The sequence below is a fragment of the Coregonus lavaretus genome (assembly GCF_964263955.1).
Source record: "Coregonus lavaretus genome assembly, chromosome: 18".
NCBI lineage: Eukaryota > Metazoa > Chordata > Actinopteri > Salmoniformes > Salmonidae > Coregonus > Coregonus lavaretus.
In genome coordinates this window covers 40,902,836-40,918,093 of record NC_140005.1, presented here as the reverse complement: position 1 = coordinate 40,918,093, position 15,258 = coordinate 40,902,836, and the positions used below count along the sequence as shown (strand labels likewise).

Genomic DNA, 15,258 nt, shown 5'->3' with positions numbered 1-15,258 from the left:
TCGTGTCGCACATTACAGTAATATATCTCATTCATGGTATATCAAAACTGTTCACAGAAAGATGGTGAGTCAGTGCTACTGTGGCACTGGTGTGCATAGCCAAAGAGCTCTATTTTCATTTAATCTGAACATAGCACCGCCTGGTAAATAGCATTGGCACTTGGATTGGAACCGGTGCTATGGTTAGATGACATGAAGATAGAGCTCTTTGGCCACACCCACACACCAGTGGTGGGTTTGATGTTGAAAAACAGAAGCAAATGTAGAAAAGTACTTCATACCTACGGTAAAATATGGTGGTGGATCTTTGCTGTTATGGGGCTATTTTGCTTCAACTGGTCTTGGGGCCCTTGTTAAGGTCAACGGCATCATGAACTTTAACAAGTACCAGGACATTTTAGCAAAAAACCTGGTTGCCTCTACCAGGAGGTTGACACTTGGCCACAAGTGGATCCAGCAAGACAATAACCCCAAGCACTAATCAAAATCCACAAAGAAATTGTTGATTGACCACAAAATCAGCCTTTTGCAATACCAATCTCAGTCTCTGGACTTGAACCCCATTGAAAACCTGTGGTTTGAATGGAATTGGGCAGTCCATGCAGACGAAGGATATTAAGGATCTGGAAAGGTTCTGTTTGGAGAAATGGTCTAAGATCCCTCCCAAGGTGTTCTCCCATCTCATAAAACATTTTAGAAAAAGGCTCAGTGTGGTTATCCTTGCAAGTGGGGGATGCTAGAGTATCTTTTTTTAAAATTAGTAATTAAACAAAATCTCTTTCTCTGAGCAATTGTATCAGTATGAAATAATATAATTTCCCCATTTTTTTTAGCATATAGCATAGCTCAGTATTTGTATTATCTGTTTTACACAGTATTTTTTGCTAATATTTATAAAGGGTGCCAATAATGATGGACCTGACTGTACATGCTGATAAGACATGGTACAGCAACAACCACACTGCTGCAGCATGTTGCATGGAGACAATGGGAAGCATACTGTATGTAGGTTATGGAAAACGTCTTTATAATGCCACTGCATCATATCATGTTCAAGCTATACAGAACATATTTACATTTACATTTTAGTCATTTAGCAGACGCTCTTATCCAACAGGGATATGACAGTCATGTAGTCCAACACTAGCCCCTCATCTATACCTCTTATAAGGAAAATACATAGTGCCAGGGACACTGAGTCAGAAAGCCCATGGCATGACAGCCCACACAGAACACAACATACAGAATGAACACCAATGCAAGGTGAGAGACGGTTTTCTACTCAGAACACATGCAGTTAAACCACAAGGTCTGTGGTAAGAAAATAGTATATCCTTAAGCAAGACAGGTAGACATGCAGATATCGAATATAATCCTCATACAAACCTGACATTTGTATACTCCCTTCTTGTCCCATATCGCCAGTCACATGTGACATACCTCATATTGCAAATTCCAGCTGTCCATTCTCCATCCCTTGGTTATAGTAATAACAACAATAAACAATTATGATCAGATTTAGCGATGGGTCAAATCTCATCAATCTTACATTTTCTGCCGCTGCTGCTGGCTGACTGAGTACACATTATAAGATATATTGATGTGAGCTAGTCACCAGAGAAAATACCCAAGCATGACGCGGACAGACCCAACCACAAAAATAGCAAAGGGGCCCTGTGAGGGATTATACAACAGCCCACGTTTAAAGACACTTTCTCAAACACAGCATTTACACTTTTTTAGTGTGGGTCCAAAACACAGCAGACAGATACACTTTCTCAGTGTAGGGGTAAAGCAATGTTTAAACCCTTCATATACCAAAACTCTGCTTTTACCAGCGTCTTGAACACAACAGGCAGCAACATTTTCAAAACACAGCAGACACTTAAACGTTCTCAGTGGGTCCAGGAGGGAATAGAATAGAATATTCAGCTACACTTTCTCAGTGTGGGTCCTTAATACACCAAAAGGGATTTTCCCAGGGTCTGGGATCCCTGATTACACTAGTCTGATAACCTGGGAAGCTAGACCCAAGTAAAATCAGGGTTCATAGTGCAGTGTAGTTAGGGATTTTACCCTCCTCAGTGGGCCAAAACACAGCAGACACTTACTTCACCTCTGGGTGATGGGCAAATATTCACTGTGATCATTGACAACTACAAAGACATGCATCCTCATCAAACCAGTATGCACTTCTACAATATTAAAGAGGGGGGTGCAATTTGAATGAGATTTAATCACTATAGCCTAACACAACTCTTCCACGGTCTGGTTAGCTCCTACGCCATGCTCTCTCTATCTTCCTGACCTGGTGGTTAAACTGTTTGAATTCAGAAGTGGACCAACAACAGTGAAAATGTCCCAAAGCATAATCTGTTGGCTAAAATTAGGACACAAACCTCAGGAGAGCAAACTGTCTTATTATATAGACGTGCAGCATGCAGCTTGTAAGGTGATGCCAAAGGAACTTTTCCATCCTTGGATGGACAATACAGCTCTGTTCCGTTCTGTTCCCTTATCCATGCTCTGTTCAGTCTGAGCTGGCTGTATACTGTGCAGCCTTTATACTACAACAGTCACGTCTATACCACCAAGAAGATCCCAATCAACAATCTGCTGTCACTGAAATCAGTAATTATTAAGCATGAATTGTTTAGGAACATAATTAAGATTATTTCTTTCATCTTAAAAAAAAAGTGGTATCTTCTAATTTAAACTGAATTTGATCTACACTACATTACCAAAAGTATGTGGACACCTGCTCATCGAACATCTCATTCCAAAATCATGGGCATTAACATGGAGTTGGTCCCCCCTTTGCTGCTATAACAGCCTCCACTCTTCTGGGAAGGCTTTCCACTAGATGTTGGAACATTGCTGTGGGGACTTGCTTCCATTCAGCCACAAGAGCATTCGTGAGGTTGGGCACTGATGTTGGGCGATTAGGCCTGGCTCGCAGTCGGCATTCCAATTCATCCCAAAGGTGTTCGATGGGGTTGAGGTCAGGGCTCTGTGTAGGCCAGTCAAGTTCTTCCACACCGATCTCGACAAACCATTTCTGTATGGACCTCGCTTTGTGCACAGGGGCATTGTCATGCTGAAACAGAAAAGGGACTTCCCCAAACTGTTGCCACGAAGTTGGAAGCACAGAATTGTCTAAAATGTCATTGTATGCTGCAGCATTAAGATTTCAACTTCACTGGAATTAAGAGGCCTAGCCCGAACCATGAAAAATAGCCCCAGAACATTATTTACACCAGTCCAGCTGAAGCTTGGCATTGCGCATGGTGAGCTTAGGCTTGTGTGCAACTGCTCGGCCATGGAAACCCATTTCTTGAAGCTCACGAAGAACAGTTCTTGTGCTGATGTTACTTCCAGAGGCAGTTTGGAACTCGGTAGTGAGTGTTGCAACTGAGGACAGATGATTTTACATGCTACGCGATTTACCACTCGGCAGTCCCGTTCTGTGCGCTTGTGTTGCCTACCACTTTGCGGCTGAGCCGTTGTTGCGCCTAGACATTTCCACTTCACAATAACAACACTTACAGTTGACCGAGGCAGCTTTTGCAGGGCAGAAATTTGATGAACTGACTTGTTGGAAAGGTGGTGCCACGTTGAAAGTCACTGAGCTCTTAAGTAAGGCCATTAATCTGCCAATGTTTGTCTATGGAGATTGCATGGTTGTGTGTTCGATTTTATACACTTGTCAGCAATGGGTGTGGCTGACATAGCCGAATCCACTAATTTGAAGCGGTGTCCACATACTTTTGTATATATAGTGTTTTTGAACTACAGTGCACAAATCGTCAGTAGTGTTCCTCAAAATCATTACGTGTAACATAATTGTATGGATACAATATGTGCATCTGTCATTTGTGTGAATCTTTGCCCTTTTCATACAATACAATTAACACAACTGTGAATACCATACCTGCCGTGACCCCCCTCTTCAGTTTCAGTAGGTGCTATTGGGTGAGAACAACTGGAAATTGCTATGAATAGGAGTCTTTGGTAGGGTTTGCACCAGTTAAGTACTGTAGTTAAAAACATTTTAGGAGATGCTTATTGGTAACATAAAACCTACACAGCATATCGAAGGGTTGCTTACTCAACTGATGTAACAGTTATATGAGAATAATATAAATGCACTTATCTTTATACATAAACTTTATAGTTCTGTCCAGATAATAGACCTGCAATGTTTGCATTAAATTCCTCTTTTAAAACATAGCCACAAAACCACCTACATTTACCCTAAATGAAATTAATCAAAATGCAACATATCAAGAAGAAAAAGTGCCAATATATTTGGGACTTCTTTACTAAGTGTAGTACTAGTACAGATAGGGATAATAATTTAGGCTTGAAGTTAAACATGAGTGCACTGCATTGCAGCTAAAATCCATTATGCTACCTGTCTGTATTCAGTATCTGGAGGAGCGACACTAAAATGGCTGATACTGTGCAGTGAAGGTCAAGTTGCCAGTCTATAAATATAATGCTCTGTCCCAAATGACACCCTACTCCCTATATTGTGCACTACTTTTGACCAGGGCCCATATAGGGAATATGGTACCATTTGGGATGCACCCATGGTCTGTCCCCTAGACCTTCCACACACACACACTGCTTGGCATTCCCACTATCTGTGCTCTGTGCACACACACACACACATTTGTTTTACTATCCTTGTGGGGACCAAACAATTTATTCCTATTCAAAATCGTATTTTCCCTAACCCTAACACCTAAACCTAATTGTAACCCAAACCCTAAACCTAACCCCTAAGCCTAAAATAGCCTTTTTCCTTGTGGGGACCGGTGAACTGTCCCAATTTTCCTTGTTTTATGATCCTTGTGAGGACTTCTGGTCCCCACAAGGATAGTAAAACCAAACACACACACGCATGCTGTACAACACCCTCTAGTAGTGAGCCAATAATGATATAAGTACTACTACTTTCCAAATCATGTCCAATCATTTTAATTTACCACAGGATGCACCTGAGCTCAATTCCGAGTCTCATAGCAAAGGGTCTGAATACTTAATAAGGTATTTCAGTTTTTTGTAAATTTGCCAAAACATTTATTAACCTGTTTTCACTTTGTCATTGTGGGGTATTGTGTGTAGATTGATGAGGAACAATTATTTATTCCATTTTAGAATAAGGTTGTGATGAAAAAAAGACGGATGGAACATGAGAACCCCTTGCGAAACCCCTATTTTTTACGTCACAAGGCACAAGAGCGTGCATTACAGATAGGGGTAGATTGACAACATTGAGACACGTTGCAATGCTCGCAAAGACTGGACAGATAGATAACGTTCGCAATTGGCAATTGAAGGCTTCGAATAAAAAAAATCGTCCTTTTTACTTTTGGAAATTAAATTAAAGTAGGCTACAACGACTGAGCATGCAGACACCAACAAAAAAAGACCGCATACTCATATCGGAATACAGGAGCTGTGTTGGAATCATGTGTGCTTGACTCGTTCTAGACTAGTTATAATCTAATCGTATCCTATTCAAGGTTGGTTTTAAAGTCGGAGAGCGATGCAGTGAATATTTGCCTCCCTTCTCTATAGCTGCACGCGCTGGTCTGTCAATTTGTCACATGCGTCGGTTCATTAGAAATTGTACCTCATATGGCTGACCGTAGCCAGTAGGGGGGGCTCGGGTACCGCTGATCGGCCAAGCATTTGACCGATGATAATCTCCGTTCTCTCCCGAAACTGGAAGAGGCTATGCTATGCATTCATTGCAGTTTTACAAAAACCTGTGGCATTTATGGATACAATTCTGTTGTCCAAAATAGTTGATAACAGTTAAAAGGATAATTAAATTAAAATGTACTTTATTTCTGTAATTTGTAAAGCCATACAACAAAATTAAAACGTATCAAATGCATTCAATTCCTAATAAAAATTACATATGGATTGTGATTCGTTTAAAAAGTTGCTGTGAAGGTCAGTCACAATGCAATAACAGAAAATCAAAAAGTAATCTGATAAAATCCTTTGAAATTCACATTTTCAATTACAGTACAGTATCAACCCCTTATTTAAAAAAGTGCAAAAGTAATTAATGAAAAGCAAACTAAACACCTGTCAAGAATTATTCAATTAATTAAAAATCAATTTCATTACCCATCTTAACTTAAAATAAAAACAGATGAGACAATTTTGTTTACATTCAGGTTATATACTGGCCTCTTGAGTTTCAGAATTACCATCAGTTCTACACAAAGAAAGGTCCTCCCCACACACTTTAAAAAACTCTGGGGCCATTATTGTGAACTTTTGCTTAGACCATGTTTTAAACCATTGGTCTAAAATGGCCAACTGCTAGCTTTTCTCATAGGCTAGGTTGGCCTATGAGAAAAGCTAGCAGCTAACCATTTTAGACCAATGGTTTAAACCATGGTCTAAGCAAAGTTCACAATAATGGCCCCTCTGTAAAGGAGTGGCACATGCTCTACAAGCTCTTTCACTTCCTCACAATTCTATAAAACTGGGTGTGCTCATTTGAATTGCCCAGTGCCCCAGGTGGGTGGAGGTTTCACTTTAGGACCATTGGAACCAGGGCACCAGGAAATGCAAAACAAATGCGCCCATAGTTGAGAAGCAAGAAAAACCAGCTAGCCTAACATTGAGACCCTCCCGCCAGGTCTGCAGCAGCCTAGCACTGCACCCCTCTGCTTAAAACTGGGTCATATTCAATAGGCACGGAACAGAAGAAAAAGGACTCAAACAGGGAGATCGCCTAATATCTGAACTTGTTCAATAAGAACCTCTTGTTTTTGTTTTCTGTTGCAAAACCTATTAAAACTGTAAAGTAATGAACACGACCCTGCCTTCTTTCCTATGCGGCACCCGTCAGGCGTAGGGTCCAGGCCCAGTGACATGGCATCTGACTATCAGACAGTTGAGGCAGAAACACCCTCAGACCACGAGGCTTCACCGGCTCCCAGTCCAGTGGCTTGTGACCAAGCAGCACCACCTGTTCAAATAACAACAGGCAATCAGAGTGGAAATGCAGCTTTGGTAGCTTGTTTGTTCTACCAGTCTGTCCTGTTTTCCAGATGTAAAAAAACCTGGTGCATTGTTCCCTTTCATCAACTGTCAACCAACACTACCTGGTTGTATATGTTTAAATAGACAGTCAGTATATCATACATTTTATTTTCACAAATCATAATACAATATTTTCAATCTAATTACACATTGTACATGTGAAAAGGTATGAAACGAAGAACACAAAAAGTAGCCGTGTGATCCTGTATCTTACCTGAGTCTTTCCTGTAGAAACAACAGGTTCATTCAGAACGACAGATCCACTCGGAGGCCAGTCCAGGAAAACTGCATAGATGGCCTTGTCCTGTGGTTTAGCAGTGTACCTATTGAAATGCAGTCAAAAGCAATAATGAGCCATTTATTAGTGAAAAGCTGTGCCTTTTTTTATAAGAAATGTTAACTTTGATTTATACTAGAGTACTAACAAGCTTTGGAAGATATGGTCACTTTTGTGGGCTTATATTGAAAGCCTGTCATGAGAGAGTGTCTGGTAGGCATACTGTGACCATATAACATATAGGGCTATCCTTTCTTCCACACGAATCTGGGAACTAAATGACTAGCTAAGAACTGACCAGACGCCAGGGGTGATGCTGTCATTCTGGGCCCATGCTGTGGTGTTAATAATACATTATTATTATTATTATTATTATTATTATTAGCTTTAGCAGTCACACTTTAAATATTGTATTTATTACTGACTTGAAATGCCATTCAAACTTAAAAATAAAACAGAAATATATCCTACCAATCAAACAATACAGCTGTTTTAGTAAAGGTGTGAACTACTTTTTCTCTCAACTCTTAAACACAACTGAAAATGTGACCAGTAATCTATTCCTCTTTTTATTAAACCTTTGCTTCCTCATATCTCTCAGCACATGAAACAGAAAAAAATCCATGAAATGTGGAAAGGGTTAAAAACTTTCATTTATCTGCACACAGTGCCTCTGTTGTAAGTAAGCATCAGGTGTGGGTGTGGGCACACCAGTCAGAATGTTGAATTTTCCATCACGTTGAAAGAGCCTGCGTGCTGGCTGATCTGATTAACTCTTTTTGCCAAGGAGTCATTACTTAAGAACTACAGATGTAGCACGTAAATCAAGTGCTATTTGCATGCAAAAATGTAATAGGATGCATTTGCTCCATTTTTAACATTTTTGTTGGTGGCCCAGTCTGAGGGTATTGACAAATTAAGGAGTGTGGCTTTAAGCATCCTCATCACAAACTCCACAAACCATGCTGGCTCGCCAACTTAACTCTGGTTTCAACCACATGAAATGCAGCCTAGCAGGTACTGTACTTCTATGGGAATCTACCCCTCGTTAATAAACCGGTTTCCTCAGATCTCTCAGAACAGTAAAGTATTTCAAGACTAAACATAACAATGTGGGGCTCTGGCCTTTTTTCTAGGACCCTGAAATGTTGATGCAGCTTTAATTAAGGGTCCTAGCACATTTTTACTAAACAGTACGCATTACGATTAGTACACAGTATGTAATTTTAGTAAGTAGTACAGATTTCGGACACAGTCTCTGTACTGTCTGACAGTTTGTGAAGGAATAGTAATTGTGGTCATATGGCCACTCCATTTAGGGCTATAATGGCCATTTCCGATTTGTCAAATTTGATGAAACTCGTCAGGATTGTAGAACCCGCCAACAGTAACTGGCACTAGTATTACACTCAATCTACATAGACTGAGAATCCAAGATGGCAGAATGTCAGGCTTTGTCTGTGGTAGTGTTTGTAGTCTGGTGTTCGTGAGTCAAATTGACCATTTTATCTTGCCTCGACATAACCCAAACTTTACATTTATAAGGCATTTGCTGAACTGCAATGTGCCTTTCCTATTGTCCAGGCTCAGCTCTGTCAGCTGAAGTTGCTTTTAAATGCTGATAAGACAAAGTTGATGGTTTTCAGGAAATTTCTGATGAAACCTCAAGACTCTTCCTGTATAGTCACTATGCAGGGCAAGCAAATAGAAAGGGTATCAACTTACAAGTACCTGGGTTTCTTGTTACATGAGTGTCTTACTTTTAAACCCCACATACTATACTGTAGGTCTTGTGAAAAAGATCTAGCTCAAGTTGGGTTTTTATTTTTGAAATAAGTAATGTTTTTCTTTTGAAGCGAGAAGGAGACTTGTTTTTCTACCTTCTTGCTTTTAAAATCGACTATGGTGATACCTTGTACATTTTTGCCCCAGTGGAGTCATTACGTATGCTGGACACTGTGTACCATGGGGCGCTGAGGTTTGTTACAAACTCCAAAGCGCTCACCCATCACTGTACCCTCTATTCGGGAGTGGGCTGGCCTTCCTTAGCTCTTCGGAGACTAAGTCATTGGTAAGTTTGACAATTATCGCCTACGCTCACAGGACTGTATCTCTTTGACGGTTCCTAAGGCCTGTACAGAGCTAGGTAAAAAAGCGTTCCAGTACTCTGCTCCCCCTCTACTTGAAACGCGCTACAAAAGGACTTGAAAGTAAAGGAGTTCGTCTCCTTAAATGATTTTAAAGCTAGGGTAAAATCTGTGGTGGAAAATGATTTAGGGGGCTGTCAATGTTTTGACCCCTAACTGAACCATTCTTCCCAAAACCATGTGCCAAAGTGTTCAATATGTAAACTGATGTTATTAAACTGTAGTGCTTTGTGTTTTATGTTGTAAATGTTGCTTTTTTGGCAAGGTCTCTCTTGCAAAATAGATTTTCAATCTCAATGAGACTAGCCTGGTAAAATAAAATTGAAATGTCATATTAGGCCTACTTCTACCACAGTCAATACTCCAACTTCTACTACTTCTGGGCTACAGTCACTAAATGCTACTCTCCCACTACTATTTAAAATACAAATCACTACTACACTACCCTCATTATTGTTTTTAAACTAGCCTCCAACAATTTAAACTTTTTCCACTAACACAAAACGACTTCTGGACAGCTGAAGAAAGTCAATTTTTCTTCATGAAAAAAGTACAATTTCTAGTTATTATTAATATTAGCATTATGAACTGACCAAATGCCAGGTATGATGCTGTCGTTCTGGGCCCTCCATGCGGTGGTGTTGTAGATGGCCTCTCCATTGACCACCAGCCATTGACCCATCTGCCTCAGACGCTCCTCAAAGATGGGGGCGATGCGTCCGTCGTGCGTAGGTCCAATGTTCAGCAGCAGGTTCCCTCCACAGGACACGGTCTCCACCAACGTCTGAATCACGCAGGACACAAGTATGCACTCATAAAGCCTTTATGACAGCTACATTAAATATTATAACATCTTCCATAGGCAGGAATACAGCCGACCCTGCACTGCTCCCAGCAACATTTTGTTGGGTAGTTTAGTTGTGTGGGGCTGGAAAAGTAACCACATTTCAGTCTCCCCTATAACAAAATAGATTCCTACTAGCTTCGCACATATTCTACTGTAGTGTACAATCTTTCGATCTAGGAGAGAAGAATGAAGCCAAGCAAGTCATGCTGTAGAGTACAGCATTTAGGTTACCCAAAAAACACAGTTGTAAAGTGTTACACAAGAAACACACGGGACCAGCAGCAATTTCAAAAACAAGTCAAAAGACTTTAGTCTTTGAGTGCACTTTACAGCTAAATTATGCTGTTTATGAGTTATACTATATCATATACAAACAGGATTATGACTGATTCAGCTACAAACAGTTTGTTATGGTAGTGGAAGAAGTTTTGTGGGGTAGTAAGTGATCTTAAGGTTCTGAATCTCCTGTTTACCGTAAAAACTAAAGTGCTATCCGAACCATTTAAAACTGACCGCAACAAGCTGCTCGATAGTGGAGTAGTCTTTAAGCTGGGCGTTTCTCCTGTAACCCCAGGAAGCTTTGTCTATTGAAAAGCAGTTCTCCCATTTGTGTTTGAGCAGGTGTCCAGGCTGGTAGCGATCAGCGCAGGTATAGTAGCCTCCATGGGTACAGATACTGCCATAGCCCCAACGATCATTGGTCACCACGGTCTCTCGCACTGGGCTTTGGGGGGAGGGAAGACGAAACATTAAATTAAAACATATCATGAAGCATGTGATGTTCATACTGTTGGTGCATACAGCATACTCCATAGCACTAACTGACACTTTAAATAGACCTATAACTGCAAAAAGTCATCGGTGTATATTTATATACATTTAGGGCCAGTTTCCCTGGACACTGATTAAGCCTAGTCCTAGACTAAAAAGCATGTTGAATGGAGAATCTCCATTAAAAGTGCGTTCTAGTCCAGGACCAGGATTAATTTGTGTCTTAGCCCATAATGTCCCTACCTCTCATTGTACAACCAAGTGGAAATAGAACACTTGTTTTACATATTATATGCCTAAACATATTACATTATATTTTGGCGGCAGGTAGCTTAGTGGTTAAGAGCGTTGTGCCAGTAACCGAAAGGTCGCTGGTTCTAATCCCAGAGCCAACTTGGTGTAAAATCTGTCGATGTGCCCTTGAGCAAGGCACTTAACCCTAATTGTTCCTGTAAGTCACACTGGATAAGAGCGTCTGCTAAATGACTCAAATGTAAATGTATCTCTATGACTGGTCCCACTTTTGTTTGTGGATATGCTCTGATGTACAGTTGAAGTCGGAAGTTTTTTTTAGTTGTGTACACTTAGGTTGGAGTCATTAAAACCCGTTTTTCAACCACTCCACAAATTTCTTGTTAACAAACTATAGTTTTGGAAAGTCGGTTAGGACATCTACTTTGTGCATGACACAAGTCATTTTTCCAACAATTGTTTACAGACAGATTATTTTACTTATAATTCACTGTATCACAATTCCAGTGGGTCAGAAGTTCACATACACTAAGTTGACTATGCCTTTAAACTGCTTGGAAAATTCCAGAAAATGATGTCATGGCTTTAGAAGTTTCTGATAGGCTAATTGACATAATTTGAGTCAATTGGAGGTGTACCTGTGAATGTATTTCAAGGCCTACCTTCAAACTCAGTGCCTCTTTGCTTGACATCATGGGAAAATCAAAAGAAATCAGCCAAGACCTCGGAAAAAAAATGTGTAGACCTCCACAAGTCTGGTTCATCCTTGGGAGCAATTTCCAAACGCCTGAAGGTACCACGTTCATCTGTACAAACAATAGTACGCAAGTATAAACACCATGGGACCACGCAGCCGTCATACTGCTCAGGAAGGTGACGCGTTCTGTCTCCTAGAGATGAACGTACTTTGGTGAGAAAAGTGCAAATCAAGCCCAGAACAACAGCAAAGGACCTTGTGAAGATGCTGGAGGAAACCGGTACAAAAGTATCTATATCCACAGTAAAACGAGTCCGATATCGACACAACCTGAAAGGTCGCTCAGCAAGGAAGAAGCCACTGCTCCAAAACTGCCATAAAAAATACAGACTACGGTTTTCAACTGCACATGGGGACAAAGATCATACTTTTTGGAGAAATGTCCTCTGGTCGATTGAAACAAAAATAGAACTGTTTGGCCATAATGACCATCGTTATGTTTGGAGGAAAAAGGGGGATACTTGCAAGCCGAAAACCACCAACCCAACCGTGAAGCATGGGGGTGGCAGCGTCATGCTGTGGGGGTGCTTTGCTGCAGGAGGGACTGGTGCACTTCACAAAATAGATGGCATCCTGAGGAAGGGAAATTATGTGGATATATTGAAGCAACATCTCAAGATATCAGTCAGGAAGTTAAAGCTTGATCGCAAATGGGTCTTCCAAATGGACAATGACCCCAAGCATACTTCCAAAGTTGTGGCAAAATGGCTTAAGGACAACAAAGTCAAGGTATTGGAGTGGCCATCACAAAGCCCTGACCTCAATCCTATAGAAAATGTGTGGGCAGAACTGAAAAAGCATGTGCGAGCAAGGAGGCCTACAAACCTGACTCAGTTACACCATCTCTGTCAGGAGGAATGGGCCAAAATTCATCCAACTTATTGTGGGAAGCTTGTGGAAGGCTACCCGAAACGTTTGACCCAACTTAAACAATTTAAAGGCAATGCTACCAAATACAAATTGAGTGTATGTAAACTTCTGACCCAGTGGGAATGTGATGAAAGAAATTAAAGCTGAAATCATTCTCTCTACTATTATTCTGACATTTCACATTATTAAAATAAAGTGGTGATCCTAACTGACCTAAGACAGGGGATTTTTACAAGGATTAAATGTCAGGAATTGTGAAAAACTGAGTTTACATGTATTTTGCTATGGTGTATGTAAACTTCCGATTTCAACTGTAGGTCGACTGACCGAAAGCTCAGCTACTATTAAAATACATTTGTGTTTCACTTTATTTGAACGGGTCCTTCTTACAGTTAACTACAATACTCGTTACAGATTGTTTTGATCACGTGGAATGGGATATGTTCCGGGTAGCCTCTGAGAATAACATTGACTTATACACAGACTGAGTTCATCAGGAAGTGTATAGGTGATGTTGTTCCCACTGTGACAATTACACTTCCCCATACCAGAAACCGTAGATAGATCGCAGCATTCGCGCAAAACTGAAAGCGCGAACCACCACATTTAACCATGGCAAGGTGACTGGGAATATGGTCGAATACAAACAGTGTAGTTATTCCCTCCGTAAGGCAGTCAAACATGCAAAACGTCAGTACAGAGACAAAGTGGTGTCGCAATACAACGGCTCAGACACGAGACGTAAGCGGCAGGGTCTACAGACAAGCAAATGTTAACACAGTGCAACTATGAGATTACAATTAACTACAATACTTGTTACAGTGTAATTACACATGTAATAAGGACCCCTTAAAATGAAGCGACTGGAAGTGTGCAGACTTTTCTGCTTTCTCCAATTTTGCCATTTTGCCTCCAGCACCTTCACTAATAGTTTTTGGGAGTGCGGTAGATTCAGCCTATTATCTCTATGACTGTACCTCTCGTTGTACAGCCAAGCCAGGAATCCGGTGCTGTTCCAGTATTTATCAGGAGCATCCCCGTCTCCATCGGACCACAGCAGCTCCGGCTTGTACTTGTTGATGATCTCATAGAGCTCGGGCAGCGTCTTAGTGGTGGGGAAGAGGTTGGTAGTGAACAGGTTGGCAGCGTCCTGCTCGAAAAGCGGGTTAAACCACTCAAACAGAGAGTGGTACAGTCCCAGATGCAGGTCGCTGTGGGCTCGGAGTGCTCCAGCCACTTCTCCGACTAGGTCACGTTTAGGACCTACATCCACTGCGTTCCAGTTCCAGGAGTTCTTAGAACCCCATAGAGTGAAGCCTGCAGATAGGACAATAACAATAAACCACAAATACATTTTTATAGGCCTAATCCAGTGGAATCATAAGAATGATTATTTTATTAAAATGGCTTCAGTAGATAATTCATTACACACACACACACACACACACACACACACACACACACACACACACACACACACACAAACAAAGAGCCTACCTTCATGGTGTTTCGTGGTGAGGACAATATATTTTGCCCCGGATGAGGCAAATATGTCAGTCCATTCTTTGGCATCAAAGAACTCAGCTGTAAACTGTGGGGCAAAGTCTTGATACTTGAAGTCTGGAGGATAGTTCTTCTGCATGAAGTCAACATAGGGCTTCTGCTTCTGCTTCTGCCAATACCACCTGGAATAAACATCCACACAAATTATTAAAAAAATTATAATAACTAAACAAATGGGCTTGGGGAGTGAGGTACAGTTGCATCAAAAGCATTTAAATTCTTCAATAATTTATATCATTTATTGAATTGACCACAACAGGAAATGTAGATTGTGCATTTAAAGTAGGCCTTATGATGAAGAAACAACTCATTACTTTCTGTATTGCACAAAAGTATTGGCTAACCAGCTTACCAGAACCACTCGCTGCCAAAGCTTGGAACAGAAAACACTCCCCAGTGAATGAATATTCCGAACTTGGCCTGGTCATACCACTCTGGCAAAGGTCGGGAGTCGATGGATTCCCAGGTAGGCTCGTATTTACAACTGCATACGGTAATCATCAGGAGCAGTGCGACAGAAATTAGGGCTAACTTTAAGGAAGCCATGGCTCCTACGAAGTCATGCAGCCGAATGCAGCGTTCAATTAGTTGAGTTTTGTACTAAAATAGCTTGCTGATATCACATGATGCTACCCGCACCTTAATCACATGACAAAAACAGGAACACCTTTACTCTGCCCATTGGACGCTGATTGGACAA

The 15,258-nt window shown here is 41.0% G+C and overlaps 1 protein-coding gene across 1 annotated transcript; it reads right to left on the bottom strand.

Annotated features, from left to right (window-relative positions):
* Positions 1 to 5,838: 5,838 nt before the first annotated feature.
* On the bottom strand, positions 5,839 to 15,204 carry fuca2 (alpha-L-fucosidase 2). Its single transcript, XM_084182497.1, has 7 exons — positions 14,911 to 15,204; positions 14,493 to 14,680; positions 13,973 to 14,312; positions 10,859 to 11,069; positions 10,092 to 10,282; positions 7,289 to 7,397; positions 5,839 to 7,000 (listed from the first exon to the last, which is right to left on the bottom strand). Exons 1-7 carry the CDS (start codon positions 15,102 to 15,104, stop codon positions 6,863 to 6,865), a joined length of 1,371 nt encoding a protein of 456 aa, XP_084038623.1. The 5' UTR covers positions 15,105 to 15,204; the 3' UTR covers positions 5,839 to 6,862.
* Between the last annotated feature and the right edge of the window lie 54 nt (positions 15,205 to 15,258).